This window comes from Lemur catta, chromosome 19 (assembly GCF_020740605.2).
Source record: "Lemur catta isolate mLemCat1 chromosome 19, mLemCat1.pri, whole genome shotgun sequence".
NCBI lineage: Eukaryota > Metazoa > Chordata > Mammalia > Primates > Lemuridae > Lemur > Lemur catta.
The window spans coordinates 1,126,648-1,142,044 of record NC_059146.1 but is presented as its reverse complement, the minus strand read 5'-3'; the positions used below and the strand labels follow the sequence as shown (position 1 = coordinate 1,142,044).

Here is a 15,397-nt window from a genome sequence, read left to right as displayed (position 1 = left end):
GGTTTTTGAACGTGAGACCCGTCGGCAGCAGGGTCACCTGTGTTCCAGCCACGTCCGGCTGCAGGGGGCAGGCACAGGGCCGGCAGCTGGGTTGGTGAGGGGATGGTTGTGCCCGGCAGCAGGTGCAGGACAACAAGAGAGGGCAGGAGAGGAAAGGACCTAATGATAATGACTGTCCCGGGTCTGCTGGGGCTGGAGCCGGTGGATCCGGGAGGTCGCTGCCCTCCCGCGCCCTTCCCTGGAAAGGATCCTTGGCCCATCTTTTACTCTTCGTGTTGATCACCACGAAGGGCATCCGTGGACATTTGTCGGCGTTCAGGACACTGAGAATCCGTGCCATGATCTCTCTTCATATTTTTTATCGCGATAGCATTAACAGCCGAGACGTGTCCTTGTAGCACGTCCCTCCTTTAGCAACAGCATTTCATTTTAACATCCTGTAAACCTGGAAAACAGCTGGCTGCCGTCACTCCTAGTGAATCCATCTTTAGCCATTTCGTTAGTGCGTATTATTACCTTAACATCTTTATGGGTTTTCTCTGGAGAAATTAATTATATCAACTAATTTACTCTGTTTGGACCCAGGGCACTCCTGCAAACTGTTGAAGAAGAACATGGGAATGATTGTTATCAATGAAGGCTCTCTTGATGTAAGTAAAATTATGGTTTTTTTTAAAAAAACTCCTTTAATAACTTATTTATCTTGTAGCATTTTATTTCCTATTCGGATAGCTGTGGCGATAGTTTATCTTCCTGAGGTTGAAGGGTCTCTTATCGCTCTTGTTCTGTATTTTATTTCCTATTCGGATAGCTGTGGCGATAGTTTATCTTCCTGAGGTTGAAGGGTCTCTTATCGCTCTTGTTCTGTAACGTAACGTACACTGTTTCGAACCACACTGAAAAAGTAAATTGATTCAAGCTTTGCATCTGTGACAGTTGAAAGAAATTGCGAGACGATTTGCTTAATGTCGTGAGACAGAAAAGCCGCTTTACAAAAGCATTAAGTGAGGAGGTTGCCAAGTGACTGCGACGTGTTCGTATCCGAGTGTTTTGTGCATCAAGCATCGTATGTCTGCTTTGACCGCTAGTGTTGATATGTATTTTGACTCTTAAAAAATCGTGAATGCTGCTGAACACACAAAATAACCATCTGTAGTGGGGCAGATGTTTTTTAATGTCCTAGCTTCTGGGATGAAATTTAAATTTCTAGGATATCTTTTTTCATGGCTACGATCACTTGTGGTTATATTTGGGAAACGGGGAAGGATTTGTTAGGAATACAGCATAAAATAGAAGTAAAAAAAGAAATAATATGTAGGCCAAATGACCTGCAACTATTTTAAAGTAATTTGAGGTGGAAGACAGGACAGGAGATGTGCTTATGCAACTGCTTGAAATAGTCATTGTGACTCAGAGAGCAGAGAGGAGAACACCTGGTGATGAGGGGCATTGGTGAGGCCGAGGGGCCATGATGTAAAAGGGACGGTGTTCACGCCTTTGTCGGCAGCGTGGGTTACAGATGACACGTGGCTTTTCCTACACTTGCAGGAAATCAGAGATAGGACCTAGGATGATGAAGCAAAAACAGGACAAACTGTCCTGGATTTCCCACATTGGGTCCTTCTTACCTAGGTTTAGGCTCTCACCTTACGGAGCAGCTGGCAGCCTTTGCTGCTCTTGTTTTATTCCATTCCATCATTTCCTCCAGTTTTGGGATAAACATGTTAAGTGCTTTAGACATCAAGAAGTATAAAGAGTAATCTCAGGAAAAAACCTAAAGTGAAATACCAACAATATTCAATGTATTGTTAAGACAGCAGCATGGATTTTCATTTCGAGGTTTCTCAGGTGGTCACTCAATAAACACCTCGAAGTTACTTTCAGTCCCTCTTTCTGCTGGACCAAACGTGATAGGGGTCTCAGCTGAATCCTCAGTTTCAACGAAGGCAGGGACGGTTTACCGTTCTCTCTCAGCGCCCAGCAAACGGTCTAGCGTAGGAAGTACTCTATGAATATTTGAGAACTGAGTCACTGCGCGCTTTTAAATTAAGGGGTTCCCTTTTTTATCAGTTTTAAATTTGGCAGGAATAGATCATATCTGATGTTGCAAAAGTAAGGTGGTTAAAATCTCCTTAGCGATTCGAGTGGCAGCTTGGTAATCCCAGGCAGACGCTGTGGCTCGATGGATGAAGGCTAATTTGTCCGGCTCCACAGGGCCAGGCGTTCTAGCCCTGCTGTCTGGGGAAGGTTTTTCTCGCAGGGCGTTAAGTGGTGACTTGACAGATCTGACTGTCGGGGTCAGACCTGCCGGGTGCGCTCATTTGCTTCCCAGCAGGAAAGGAAGCATCACTTTGCGCAGCTCTTTCCAATCTTGTGTCATAAAATCCGTGGCGGAGATTTCAGGCACATCGTTAGACGTGCAAGAGTGCCTGTAGGTAAATGGTTATTTATTTTTTCATTGCTGTGGGAAAGAAAAGCATCCAATCTGCGCTCAGATGCTACTGATGGATAATACGATAGGGGATTATCATTCCATCAGCATAAAGAATAAATAACATTAAGTAATAAACTTAGGAACATAATATCTTAGGAAATAAATTGTGAATGTACATTTTTTCAAGTGACAGATTTTAATGAGGGTACTCAGATTTTTCTGTGCAAGAGCACCGTGGTTAAGAGAGCACAGTTCTGCCCCAGCCTAACCGGGGGGACCCTCAGCAAATTAAAATCAGCTTCTCTGATCCACAGTTTTGCTGCCCATAAAGTTAGGGTAGGAGGAACCATAATTTCTTAAGCCACTAACTGGGACTTGAAGAAACAAATGTCTTATCAGTGTCAAAACTATCTTTCTTGAATCTCTCATGATACACCTTTGACCTTGGTCTCTCCTCCTAGCATCTCTTTTCTGAGGAGTTGTGGGATCTGTCCCCTGAGGCACAGCCACTCGTACTGTTTTTTCTCCTCCTTTCTACTGCCCGGCTTGCCCAGGAAATAGAACGGGCGCAGAAAGAGAGAATAATCCCTGTGCATTTATTGAATCAACACCCATGATATTTGGAGAAATAAATTTCCTACCCTCAAAGTCAAAGGCTTCCAGTGTTCCCAGGTTTCACTCTGGAGAAGCCCTGCCCACCTCCGCCTGTGACCCTCGGGGGTGATTTTTCTAGATTGTCTCTGTGCCGTGAACACGCAGGTTCAGCCCCATCAGCAGCAGCAGCTGATGTTCGGGGAGCAGCGTGTGAACTGGCAGGGAAGTGCCGCCTGCTGACTTTCTGTGAGAAGGGACCCCTGCTGCCTCCACCGGGTTCTGTCACTGCTGTCCCCACGGCAACAATAGCTGGCACTTTTTAAGTGCTTATTATTTTGCACCAGGTACTGGACTCAGGACTTTACAGGGACCATCACATTGAAACCTAACAATGTTAGTAGGCAGATACTGCTGTGCCCATTTTACAGATAAGGAACCCAGAAAGGGTCACTGGACCAAAGCCAGGTGGCAGAGCAGCGTGGAGTGTGGATGTCTAACTCATCGGATTCCAGAGCATGAGAAGCAAAGAGGCTTTTCTTGCTCTCTCAGCTGCCATATTTATAAAACAAGAGCAGTGAAGATACCCATCTCGGACCCGGGTGAGCTCGTGAGGGTCAAACAGAACAATGCCTGTTAAATACTTAGCAACAATGCTAGGTATTGCGATCATCATGATTATTACGTCTTTTATGTAGCATTATTTCTGGAGAAGGAGGGCTATGCATGGGCAGCTGCTGTAAGACATGACCTTGACCAGCCGCCCTGCTCTTAAATTACTTAACTTTCTCCACTTAATTTAAGAATATGACCCCAAACCAGCCCTGGGTTTGATTAGGTTTACCAATGTTCCCCTTTGCTTATATATTTTACAGAAAATGGATTGTTAACCACATTGGATATTGAGTTAACAAGCGTTAGAATATATATTTTTCAACACCACGGTAAAAGAAAACCCTTTATGGAATTGCCGATTTTTTTCTAGCTTAACCTGACGTTCTAACGCCATGTAAGTTTCGACTATAACTTGCAGGACATGCAGGACATAAAGGCTGATGTTGTCATCTGTACCCTGTTAAGCTCTGCTTACACGTATCATGCAGACAGACCCCACTGTTTTGGGAGCCGGCCACTGTTGACTGGCTTCTGAAAGAAATCCAGAATAAGCACGTTCTTGACTGGACTCCAGAAAAGAAGGGGGAAAAAGAGAATTTGGGCTACTTCAGGTCTTATTTTGATACGTCCCGTGAGTCTAATACGATATGTTTTGTATTGCTTTGAAAATAGTTTAGGCGAGTTTTAAACCACACTGAGTTTTCCTCTATTGCGAGCGTTGCGGCTTCATGTCTGCGAATTTTCTTTTACCATCAGCAGAGCTGCTTCAGCTTTTTGGCTTGAAACTGTGAGAGCTGAGTTTAACTTAGAAGGTGTTAATGTATCCCTATCAGAAGCGAAGATACTTTGTTATAATATCCTCTCGTAGGAAGATTGTTCTAATGCTGCCCGGCACACTGCTCTCCGTTAGTAGCTCTCGGTGAAGAAAGCCCAGTGGTGTTACATCTGAAAGAAATGGGTCAGTAAAAAATGTAAACATTTCCAAAAAATGAAAATAACATATGAACAGATAATCATGTTCCCCTTTCCCCCGATTTCAGACAGCATCTGCTGCAAGCCGAAGTGTGCGGCTGAAATAGTTCCACCAAACCCATAGTTTGGTCTCATGGAATTAAATGCGTCCCCCGCCCCTTTTTTTTTTTAAACAAAATTCAGTGATCCTGGCTTGTGTGCAGAATCCTAAGTGAAATTGTTCGCAAATGCATAGTGTTTCTGTTACAAGAAATTCGTCCTCCTCCCAAGCCTGAATATTCTTTACCTCATTTTTGGCTCCATGTCTGAACTCTTCCGAGAGCTCCCTGAGACGTAGAATTACAGATCAGTGCTTTCTAACGGATGAGACTGCCCCTTGCCAGTAGCCCCACGAGCTTGCTGACATCTCCCAGGGGACTGAGCCAGGCCTTGTGCCTTCTCTGCATCTCTGCCACCCGTACCTTTGGTTGAGTCGGCACAACCGTAAAAGTGACCGTCTGTAGGAAACCTACTATGCGCTGGGTGTGTCTGCAGACATAACTGTCCCTGTGGGGCTGACGGTGTTTGTCCCAATTACAGATGAAGACTTTGACTTTGCATGGCTGCTGAGTGCAGGATCCTAGATTTAAACCTTGATTGCTCGAAGTCCCAAGCTGTTCTTACGTTTGTTTGGTTTCATTATTGTTTTTTTTTTTTTTCCAAGTCAGTCTTCTATTTATTTTATTTCAGAATGTTATGGGGCTACCCATGTTTTAGTTACATGAACTGCCTTTGTATAAATTGAGTCAAAGTGATCAGTGTGTCCATCCCCCAGATAGTGAGCACTGTACCTGTTAGGTGTGAATTCACCCATCCCCTCCTCCCCATTCTTGTTTTTAAATAACCAGACCTTCCCCAGTGGCTGCAGTGACTCATTCTGGCAAGCCTCCCCCAAATTTACTAACCTCCTTCATTAACCTCCTCCTAGCCCACTTCCCTACCCGCTCTGCCCCTCACCACCAGGACCACAGAGGAGCTGGAAGAGGGCTGTCCTCTGGGAATGGCGGTGTTTGGACATCGCACGTTTATGGAATTCAGGAAAGACCTTATACTCAGTTTCACTAATACAGCAACTGCACATAAGATATTATTGGACATATAAAATAATGGAAATGGTGTGCATTTGGGATTTGCACTGAAAATACAGCAGATGATTCTCCTGTATTCCTACATTAATTAAATTATTAAGAAAATGGGCCCAACACTCACTTTTTCTGGGGTTCTGGGTAACAATGTCTTACGGGCCCTGGTGGTTACGTTCTCCAAATCGTTGATTTTTAATTTGCTTATTTTTGGAAAACGAGCTGTATGTTCCGATCAGCACCTCCCTGGCTGACGCGGAGGCCGTGGTCTGAGAGACGGGGCATCTGCCAGCCCCGCTCCTCCCAGGATGCTGCCTCCCGCCTTGGAATCACGGCCGCCACTGGAGAATATTTAACACCCAGGTTAAAGTAAACATTTAGGAGGCGTTCGGTGGTGGTTTAAAATGATTGCCACGAGGGTTTTGGTAAAAGCCTTTATCCACAAAACTGTTTAAATGATATGATTGTATCCCCTACCCCACTCTTCCTTTCCTTCCCTTCCCCGGGTTGGTCTTTGTGGGCCACATGCCTCTACCCAGCACGAGATGCAGACGGGCACGGACTCACCCTTCCCTGCGTGTCCCCCTGTTGGGCCCCAGTGAGGCTAGATGCCTCACGAGCAGCTGGTTGCCTGATGGAATCTGTCATAATCCCAAGTCCCAAACCTCTGTCGAGGGGCCGAGAGCAATTCACCACGTGCCGCAACTTCCTCCTCTTACCTGCTTCCATTTTGTGACCCTTGACCTTCTTTAGATGGCACGACCCTCTGGGAGATTGGACCACTTCCTCAATTACAGACTTTTCTATCTACCCCGACCCTGGAAAACCCGTATCTGTGCATCAACATGGCATGGAATTTTTTGTGTTTTTTCGGTCTCTCTCCCTCCCTCCATTATCTTTAGCAATATATATTGATTAAATGCATTCGTCTGGCTGCGTTCCACTGAGCTGCTTTGGACGACCTCTTTGACCATGTGTTTCTAATGACTTCGCCTCCTGTCTGCCCTCACCCATTCTGGAAAAATTACTTTATGTTGGTTTGGTTCCGTACGCGTACACGCTCTGAAACGTTGTGTTCCAGTACAGACGAGCCGTTCAGAAACACCAAAGCTTTTTGATCAAGAACGACGTCAAATAAATAAATAAATAAAATCTTTAAAAATAGATTTTAATTTTATAATGTGGGAGGAAAGTTTTTTAATTTTGTAATGTGGGAGGAAAACACATGCTCTGTCAAAGAGAGGCAGTGACGGTGACTGAGGTGGACACTAAATGGGCCGGTTGGACACAGACGCCGTTTCCGCTCGGAGGCGCCCGTTCTTGTACTGACGCCCGCGGAAGCTGCCGGAGTCGTGGACACACGTGTGGCGTAGGCGTGTGTGGAATGTCCCGTGTTCCGCTGAATCAATAACACCTTGTGGAAAAGCGAGTAATACCCGATGGTTTATCCATATGTTATTACGGGCGTCATAACTCAGGCTTTGAGAACGTGCTAACATTATCCATACTTGATACGGTCGTAATGCAGTATTAAGAACGTTCTTGGAATGTTCCGTTAATTCGTAATTTTACAGTGTGAACATTTGGAGAGTATAAAAGTAGAGAAAGAATGAAACATTATTTGACCATAAATTTGTAAATACCGCATGTCTTAAATGCTGATGAGGTGGGGGCCAAGACCCACCGAAACAGCTAATAAAATATGTGTTGGTTTCAGATTCTTATGTATATCCTCTCACTTGACATTTTAATAACTTGTAGTAGGTTTTAAAAGGTAGCTGTTCAGCAGACTAAAGTAAAGGAGGTTCTTTCCCCCAGTAAACATTTATTTTTCTAATTTAAAAACAATCTGTACTTAAAAATTAGCTTGGTGTTTTGCCTGAAGGACATGTCGGCAAAACAAGCCCTGGGTGTTTCCTTTATAATTAGTTCTATTAGAGCAGATATGTGCATTGGTGTGCTTATCGATGCAAAAAATACACAGATAGTATAGTACACCGGTTTGTAACCTTCAAATTATTTTTAGTTTAAGGGTTGTATTGAGCTGAAGGCAGGAATTAAGAGAGAAAGAAAAACAGCGGTTAGTTATGTAAGTATTTGTCCTCCTGCTAGGTACAAAGAGCTGTGTGTCCTAAGAGATGCAATAATGCCATCTTTCCCAGAATTGCGAAGACAGGTTTCCAGCTATTTTTTTATGTAGCAGAAGTAGCTGGTAGAGTTGAATGTTCGCAGTCAAAAGGCAGATTGAGATAAAATTACCATGGGGAGATTGCATAAGAAAACTTAAAATTATCCCAGTAACACAGCACACCACCCGGATCACACGAATGTCATCCCGTGGGTGACGGGGCACAGATCTTTGTCCATCATGCGTGAGTCCGTCTGTCAGACCTGACACCAGGGCAAGGGAGAGAACTTGCCTTTCTCGGCCGTCAGCTCTGTGCCAAGCACGGGGCAGGGCACCTGGTTCCCAGGAAGAGGAGGTAGTACATTTTATCACCACGGTGACCCTACAGAGTCCTGTGAGTGGGATAAATGCGGTTCAGACAGGCGACCCGAGGAAGACAGCCCGGAAGTGGCAAAGCGAAGATGCAGCCTGAGCCTTTCCGACCGCTCATCGCTGCCATCCAGAGTTAGTGGAATGACAACAAGATAAACAAAGTAACGAGGAGGTAGGTTGGAGAACATACGTGCCCCAGCAAGGAGTTTACCGACAGTCAGAGGTTCCCATGCCACGTGTGGTGGGATCCCGTGCAGAGCTCGAAGCCCACGTAGCCACCCCCCATCCAGAGGGTTTTCGAGTTCTTGGCGGCTTAAGTTAGTGGTTGAAAGTATTTCTCACTTAATTTTTGCCTTTCATGAGGGAATTTTTTTCTTTCCAAGGCGGGTGAAGGGTGTCTGAGTAGCTTAGCTTTACCTTGACTCTGTGTCTGCCCGACGGTGAGAAAACGGGGCTCTGGGCCGAGGCGCAAGTTTCGGCATCTGGACCTTGGTTCTTCACGGTGCGGCCTCATTGTTTTGTTTCACTTTGGGAGTTATTGGCGTCCGGAGGCTCCGTGTGCATCCTCACGGGTGGCCTCGCTTGTCCCCGGCCCGCGGTTGCACGCGTGTGTCACACGCAGACCGATGCTGATCTGTGTGTGCGTCAGCCGGCAGGTCCTTAGGGGACCTGTGACATGGCTCAGCCTCCAGCTCGTTACTCTGTTTCAAAAGAGTCACTGTCCTTGTTCAGCCAGGCTCCGGCAGGAGTTTCCTAACACTCTGTTGCATTTTGCCCTCGCTAAGGGGAGGAAGTAAGAACAGAGACCCTGTTGCTGATAAGATACGGGCTCCGTGAACGTCAGTCCTTTCTGACGAAGGTGAAAGGCACACACCTTCCAAGAGTGACCCATCCTTAGCCCCGGTTATGTGCTCCTTCTCTGCACGGGTGGCCAACGGATGAAGGCAAAGAACAGATCCAAGAATAACAAAATTGCCTTAGTTCTCCCCGGCTGCGGTAACAAAAACCCCGTAAACCGCGTGGCTTAAGCAGCAGACAGGTATTTCTGGAAGCCGCTGAGTTCAAGATCAAGGTGCCAGCAGATTGGGTGTCTCTTGAGGACCTATGTCCTGGTTCGTAGACAGGGTCTCCTTGTGTCTTCACGTGATGGAAGGGGCAGGGAACTTTCCAGAATCTCTTTTATAAGGGCACAAATCCTCTTCCTGAGGTCTTCACCCTCATGACTTTCACCTCCCAATGCCGTGACATCAGGGTTAGAATTTCGGCGTGAATTTGGCGGGAGAGGGGACAGACATTCGTTCCATAGTGGAGACACGTCGTTAAATGTCGTGTCTGAAGGTCAAAGTGTTACAATTCAGAATTTTGACGTACTGTTGTCTTCTTTCTGGGAACGGAATCCTCCTTGTAGCATAAGTTTATTATTTGACCTGCACACGTTGAACAGATTCCTAGGAAGAAGGATAAATGCCAGGTGCTTGTTTGGATTTGGACCCAAACCCCAAAATATGCTTTGAATCAGTAAATTTAGGAAGCGTTTTCTTTAACTTTTTTGTTTGGGGTTAGCCTCGCAGGCCGACGCCCTCTGGGTTATGTGTGGAGACCGCGTGGTATTTGCTGTCACTGCAAACAAGCAACCGCGGCCTCAGAGCAAGGTGTGGAAGGGCCACCACTGGGTGACGCGTGTGGGAGTCTTTACCCATGATCTTCACCTCTCCTCTGCCCTTTGACCCCTGGCTAATCCGTCTTCTAGGCAAATGCTAGAGGGTTTTCTTTCCCTTTCCTTAGGGACGGTCCCACATTCTCTACTAGGGTGTTCCTTGGATTTGTTCCTAAGTAGTGCTGTCTTTCCTGTAAGCCTCTGAAAGGAATCAGGGAAAAAACAAAAACAGGCTGGAAGCCGGAAAGGGCCGTTTTCCTGCAGGTGCATTCTGCAGAGTTGCATGTGGGGCCGTGAAAACACAGTTCTGAGGCCTGACACGCTCCTCGCACATCTGGCCTGTGGGTTCTTTACCCTGTTCCAAGCAGAGTTTTGCCAGAACGAAAACGACAACTCACTGTGATACTTCCAAACAAACCAGGGCTTTCGATTTCTCACCGTAAAACTGTGTTAGATTTCATCGTCTAGGACACCCCCTGATTTTTATCAAGGGTTTCCTCGCTGTGGGTCATGTAAAAACAAAGAAAAAGACCATGGAGCTGCTAGTCTCTGATTTCTTAAAGTTTGCTTTTATTTTATTTTTATTGTGTGTTCTATGAACACATTATCTGTTTTGCCAGGCTATACCCCAAAGATTCAATGTGAGGATTTCTGCTTGGCCTAATTATTTGCCAAACATGTTTCTTTTTTCAATTTTTTTTCTTTTCTAAGCATGTTTCTTATAAACCAAATAAATATTGTTTATTTCTCCTTGGCCTACTATGCTACAGCCTGGCTTGATGACTAAGTAACTAGTCTAATGTACATCATTTTATTATACTTACTAGGCGATTTATCTTGTCTGAGGCAGAGGTAGGTGTTGGATCATGACTACCTCTTTGTTTTCTATTTCCTCTATAATAAGATAAGCACGTGAACATCATCTTTATCCTAATTCAGAGTATCCAAGACTATACGGGAGTTTTACAGGCAACAGAAAACAGTTCTCCAAAGGGTCACATGAGAAAACCGTTCTCACATCCCACGGGGTATTCTCCACTCGTTAATAATGTGGTTATTCTTTTACGGCCTCTTCATCAAGGACCCGAGTTGCAAGGGGAAGACAGAGCTGTAAGGAGATAAGGTTTTCCAAATCACGCTCCACCGTGTAAGTAGAGTATAGATGAAATCCTTGGAGAATCCAAAAGACAAAAGCATTCATGTCCCCTAGAGGACTCAGGGAAAAGGAGGGTCGAGGGAACATTTCTTGGTTTATTTGTTCATTGTTTTTGGAATAAGAAAGCTGACCCTTGCATGTGGGCTTAAAGGAAAAAGGGACAATAGTGCCCGTGGGGAAAGAGAAGGTGGAAAGAGAAGGGAGAGGAACAGAAGTGGGAAAAGAAGACTGCTGCTCCCCCAGCTCAAGAATCAAGGGGGGAGTTTAGGTAAAGGGGAGTTTTGAGGTCAAGGGCAAAGGTTGGGGGAATTCTAGGGGGTCCTCGTTTGCTGAAGTGACAGGGGCCAAATTTGGGGTCTTGAGGGGAGAAAAGGTCTGGCCTTTGGCCCCTGGGCGAGACGGACTCCACCGGGCGTGGGTGAAAATCTAGACTGGCAGCAACGACACCCGGTGAGGGAAAAGCGCTGGGGTCGAGCCCTCAGCTCAGGTGGCTTTTTCCTGGCCGTGTCGCTGAGACGTGTTGGCTGAGCTGTGAGTTGGCGAGGCAGGTGAGCCTGTAGGAGGCCCGGGGACCACGTGGCCCCGTGTGGTGCGGTGGGCACAGGAGAGCGGGGCTGGGGGGCCATCCAGAAAGACCCCAGGGGGTGCAGGGTGGGTGGCCGCAAGCGAACCCACTTTCTCCGTGGCCCTTCCCCGCCCTGGCCGGCCGCCCGGACCCCAGCTGGCCCCTTCCCCCAAATTGCCTTCACCTCCCAATGTCCCTGCTGCTCCTTTGCTTTCAGCCCACAAATAAAAACATGCAGAACAAGGAGCTACAGACCTTTTATTTTGTTGCATTCTGTGGCCTTTTATCCTTTTTCTGATTTAGCTTCTCATTTATATATTTTCACTTTCACAAGTCACTGAGTTTAAAGGTTTAAACATTTCCCCCTTCGGTAGCCAGAAAGAAAGCAGAACAACAGCTAATATAGTAATAAATTTATCTTTAGCTCCAGGAGATAAGCTTGAATGCAATATGGCCATAAAGTATGGCTTCGGGGCTTAGGGGAGAGGCAATAAACTTTCATAAATAAAAGAATTTCGAAAATACTCCCGGCAGTAAATAAGGATAAAATATAACTTGTATCTGGCAGCCCACAGCCAGCAACAGAGCTACTTACAAAGGAAAACCATAAACTAAAATAAGAAAATGTTTGCAGCTTTCTTGGTGGCTGTTAGCTCGCACCCTAGGTGGGCTGACGGAGCGTTCACCGTGGGGAGGTTTGACTCCTGCAGTGTCATCTCTGTCACCTCTCCTGACACCCTTTGCTTTGCTGAAGATCTGTGATAGTCACCAAGGAAACCCAGGGTCCTGGTGCCGTGAATAGGAGAACTTTCGCAGATTTTAAGGTGTTAGAGACGCCTCAGAGAGGAGCGAAGCGGGGACAGTGTGAGCCGTGGTCCCGCAGGTTGGTGACGAGGGCGGTTCGTGGTTCTGGGGTTTACTTGCCTCTCGGTCTTGCTTTGCAGCTGAGCTTTAGGGAGATTGGATGTCTTCCTGAGGTCCATCTCGGGTTTCCTTGAAGATGTTCGGCCCAGAAGTCACTTGGGCAATAGCTTAAAAAAATACGGAGGCATTTTGGTGAGCAGCGCCTTTGTTGGAAAGACTGCTGAAGTCACGGATTATTTGTTCCCTGGAAAAGGAGGGAGCCAGGAGAGGACTTTCTCCCACTTCCTCAGTCCGAAGCGATAATAAGGGGGAAAGTGGAGCGTTGCCATGGGCTGAGATCAGGACTCATCAATGCTCGCTCGATGAGCATGGGTTCCCTGCACACCTGTAGCTGCAGACCCGCCTGCACTGCGGGGGGCGGTTACACGGTCCCCCCAGGAACTGAGGGCCTCGCTAGTGTGGAGCGAGTTACGCTCGGTGGCGTGGAGTAAGCCCCGGAGGGCCGGGTAGGGTGAGCTGGGTTCCAGAAGGCAGCCGCCTGTCCTCTGGAGAGGACAGTAAAGGAGTCAAGGTTGTGAAGGAACGTTAGCTGGGCTTGGACTGCGGAAAACAGGGCCATTTTGAGGAGTTTGGACTCTATGGTGTCGGCAGCAGGAAGCCCCAGAGAGATTTTAGACCAAGAGGAGACATGATTTGTGTTTTAAATCTGTTTTGTAAAGAGAAACCTCTGCTGGCGGGAATGGCGAGTGGGAGGCAGATGATGAGGGCCCAGGGGACAGGTGGGGGGACGGGGTGGGCGTCCGTTTGTAGCTCGCTGTGCCTGGTGCTGTCTGGAGTTTGCTTTGCGTTTTGCTGGATCCTGCAGAGAAAGGCCGCCGCTGAAATTTAATTCTCAGTTTGGTGTCGCTGTGCACAGCCGTGTGTTCTCGAGTGAGGAGTATGGGTGCACCGTGTGCCTCACGGCTCTCGTCTGCGGACTGGAGACCCCAGTGCTGCCTTGGGCTCAGGGTTGCAGCAGGTGTAACTTAGATGCTGCACCTGCCCGCGCAGCCCTTAGAGCTGTGCCTGGTGTGTAGCACGGTCTCAGCATCATTTGTAAATTCTTTTATCAGTTCATTGACTTGTTTGTTTAATCTGTATGAATTTTCTGTTAAGACAGTGCAGGGTAACCCACTACAGATTGTCAGTAGTAAATTTTGCTTGCCCAATTATAACTGACATTTTTTATTTTATTTTTTTCCTCCTTAAGTCCTCTTGGGACAAAAATTTCCAGCAGGAAGTAGGAGAGTGAGACCAGTAAATTAAAACAGCTTCTTCCCCACCCCTCCCACCAATGTAAAGTGTGAGCAGAAAATGATGCAAAGAAAAAAAAAGAAAGAAAGAAAAAATGTTGCAAAGAATGCTGCTGCATGGTGGTCCTTGGTCGCTGTGTCTAATGAGGAGCAGGGGAACCGTGGAGAGAAGCCCTGCTGCTGGGAAAATTGGGCATTCTCACTTGCAGTACAACACGGTTCCGTGATCTTGGTAAACAGATTCTGATATTCTAGACTACAGCGTGATCCACGTTTTAATACCACTGCAGGAGCACCTTCAAAAATCCCCAATATAAAATGTTAATTCCCTGTGCCTTTGCTTTCCTGTTTGTGAAATAACTGTGAAATCGCTACACCACATCCTTAAATTGGAACAATAATTACATCTCCCATGAATACAGTAAAAATTGTTAGAGAAGCATATCATATTTTTATTGTAGGTATATTCTGTTATGTAAATATATATTTGCGTTTATTATATAAGTAACTGCAGGCTTAGCACTCAGAACAAAAATCTGATAGGGAAATCGTTCCTTGTATTTCCTCGTGCAAGGTCAGTGTTGTTTCTTCACCCTGTTACGGCTCTTAGGAAATCGAAAGCCGGTTCCGTTAGGTTATGGGAAGCATCTGTAGGATTTGGGGGGAAAAACTAAGTATCTGGAGTCTTTTTCCCTTTGAAGAGCTGGGAAAGCCATTCTTGACGGAGGGAGACAAATACATCCCTTCTGCACGGTAGGGGTGAACAAGGCTTTCCTTGCCACTAAAGGTTTTTATTATGCCTGAGAGTGAACTCTTCATTGACGGAAAGGGTTCTTTTATTTGATCCATCAAGATTACCGAGCCACCTGTCACCCTCCCTAGCTAAAATATGGCATCGTGAAATCGTGATTAGAGTTACAGAAGCCAATTCATGCGGTGGCAAGAGATTACAGATTCTGCATTTCCTCCTCTCAGTGACTGGGAGTTAAACTTCAATCGCGTTGAGTACTTTTGAAAGAATACCCATAAGTTATTTAAATTGCAGCCACGGGTCACTGAAGACGGGATATGGTCTGAGAAACTCGAGGTGAGGCGCAGTTTTGTGATGGTGCAAACGTGATTGTGGAGGTGTGCCCGCGCACACCTGTGTGGGGTGGCCGCCTGCACACCTGGGCTGGGTGCTGTAGCCTTGCTCCTGGCTGCAGGCCCGTGCGGCGTGTAACCGTGCTGAATACTGCAGGCAACTGTAACTCAGCAGTAAGTATTTGTGTATTGAAACATATGTAAACATAGAAAAGGCACAGTAAAAATGCGGTATTATTGTCGTATGGCACCACCATCCTATGTCAATCTGTTTACCAAAATGTTTTCAAGTGCATAACTGTACACTCCCCAACTTTTCCCCTTGATTCATGATGAAGCAATTTTGATCACTTTATAAATTAGAACAAGGTTTTTTTAACAAGATAATTTACTGAAAATATTTTTGCAGCATTGTGCTTGTGTGGTTAGAAGTATGAGCAAAGCCTGCTGGGTTACCTGAGGAACTGGTGACTCGTAGCCTAGTCCCAACCCTGCTCGAGACGTTTGACTTCAGTTGAGTGACGTGCTTTTTCTGATAACTTTTGTC

General features: G+C 46.3%; 1 protein-coding gene across 5 annotated transcripts in view; it reads left to right on the top strand.

Moving 5' to 3' along the window:
• The window catches only part of ATP8A1 (ATPase phospholipid transporting 8A1), a 179,858-nt gene that overhangs the window by 109,254 nt on the left and 55,207 nt on the right, over positions 1–15,397 (top strand). For all 5 annotated transcript variants that reach the window (XM_045531741.1, XM_045531738.1, XM_045531736.1 and 2 more), the window contains one exon: positions 586–650. In XM_045531741.1, coding sequence (XP_045387697.1) covers positions 586–650 — 65 coding nt within the window. The remainder of the gene's footprint in view (positions 1–585; positions 651–15,397) is intronic.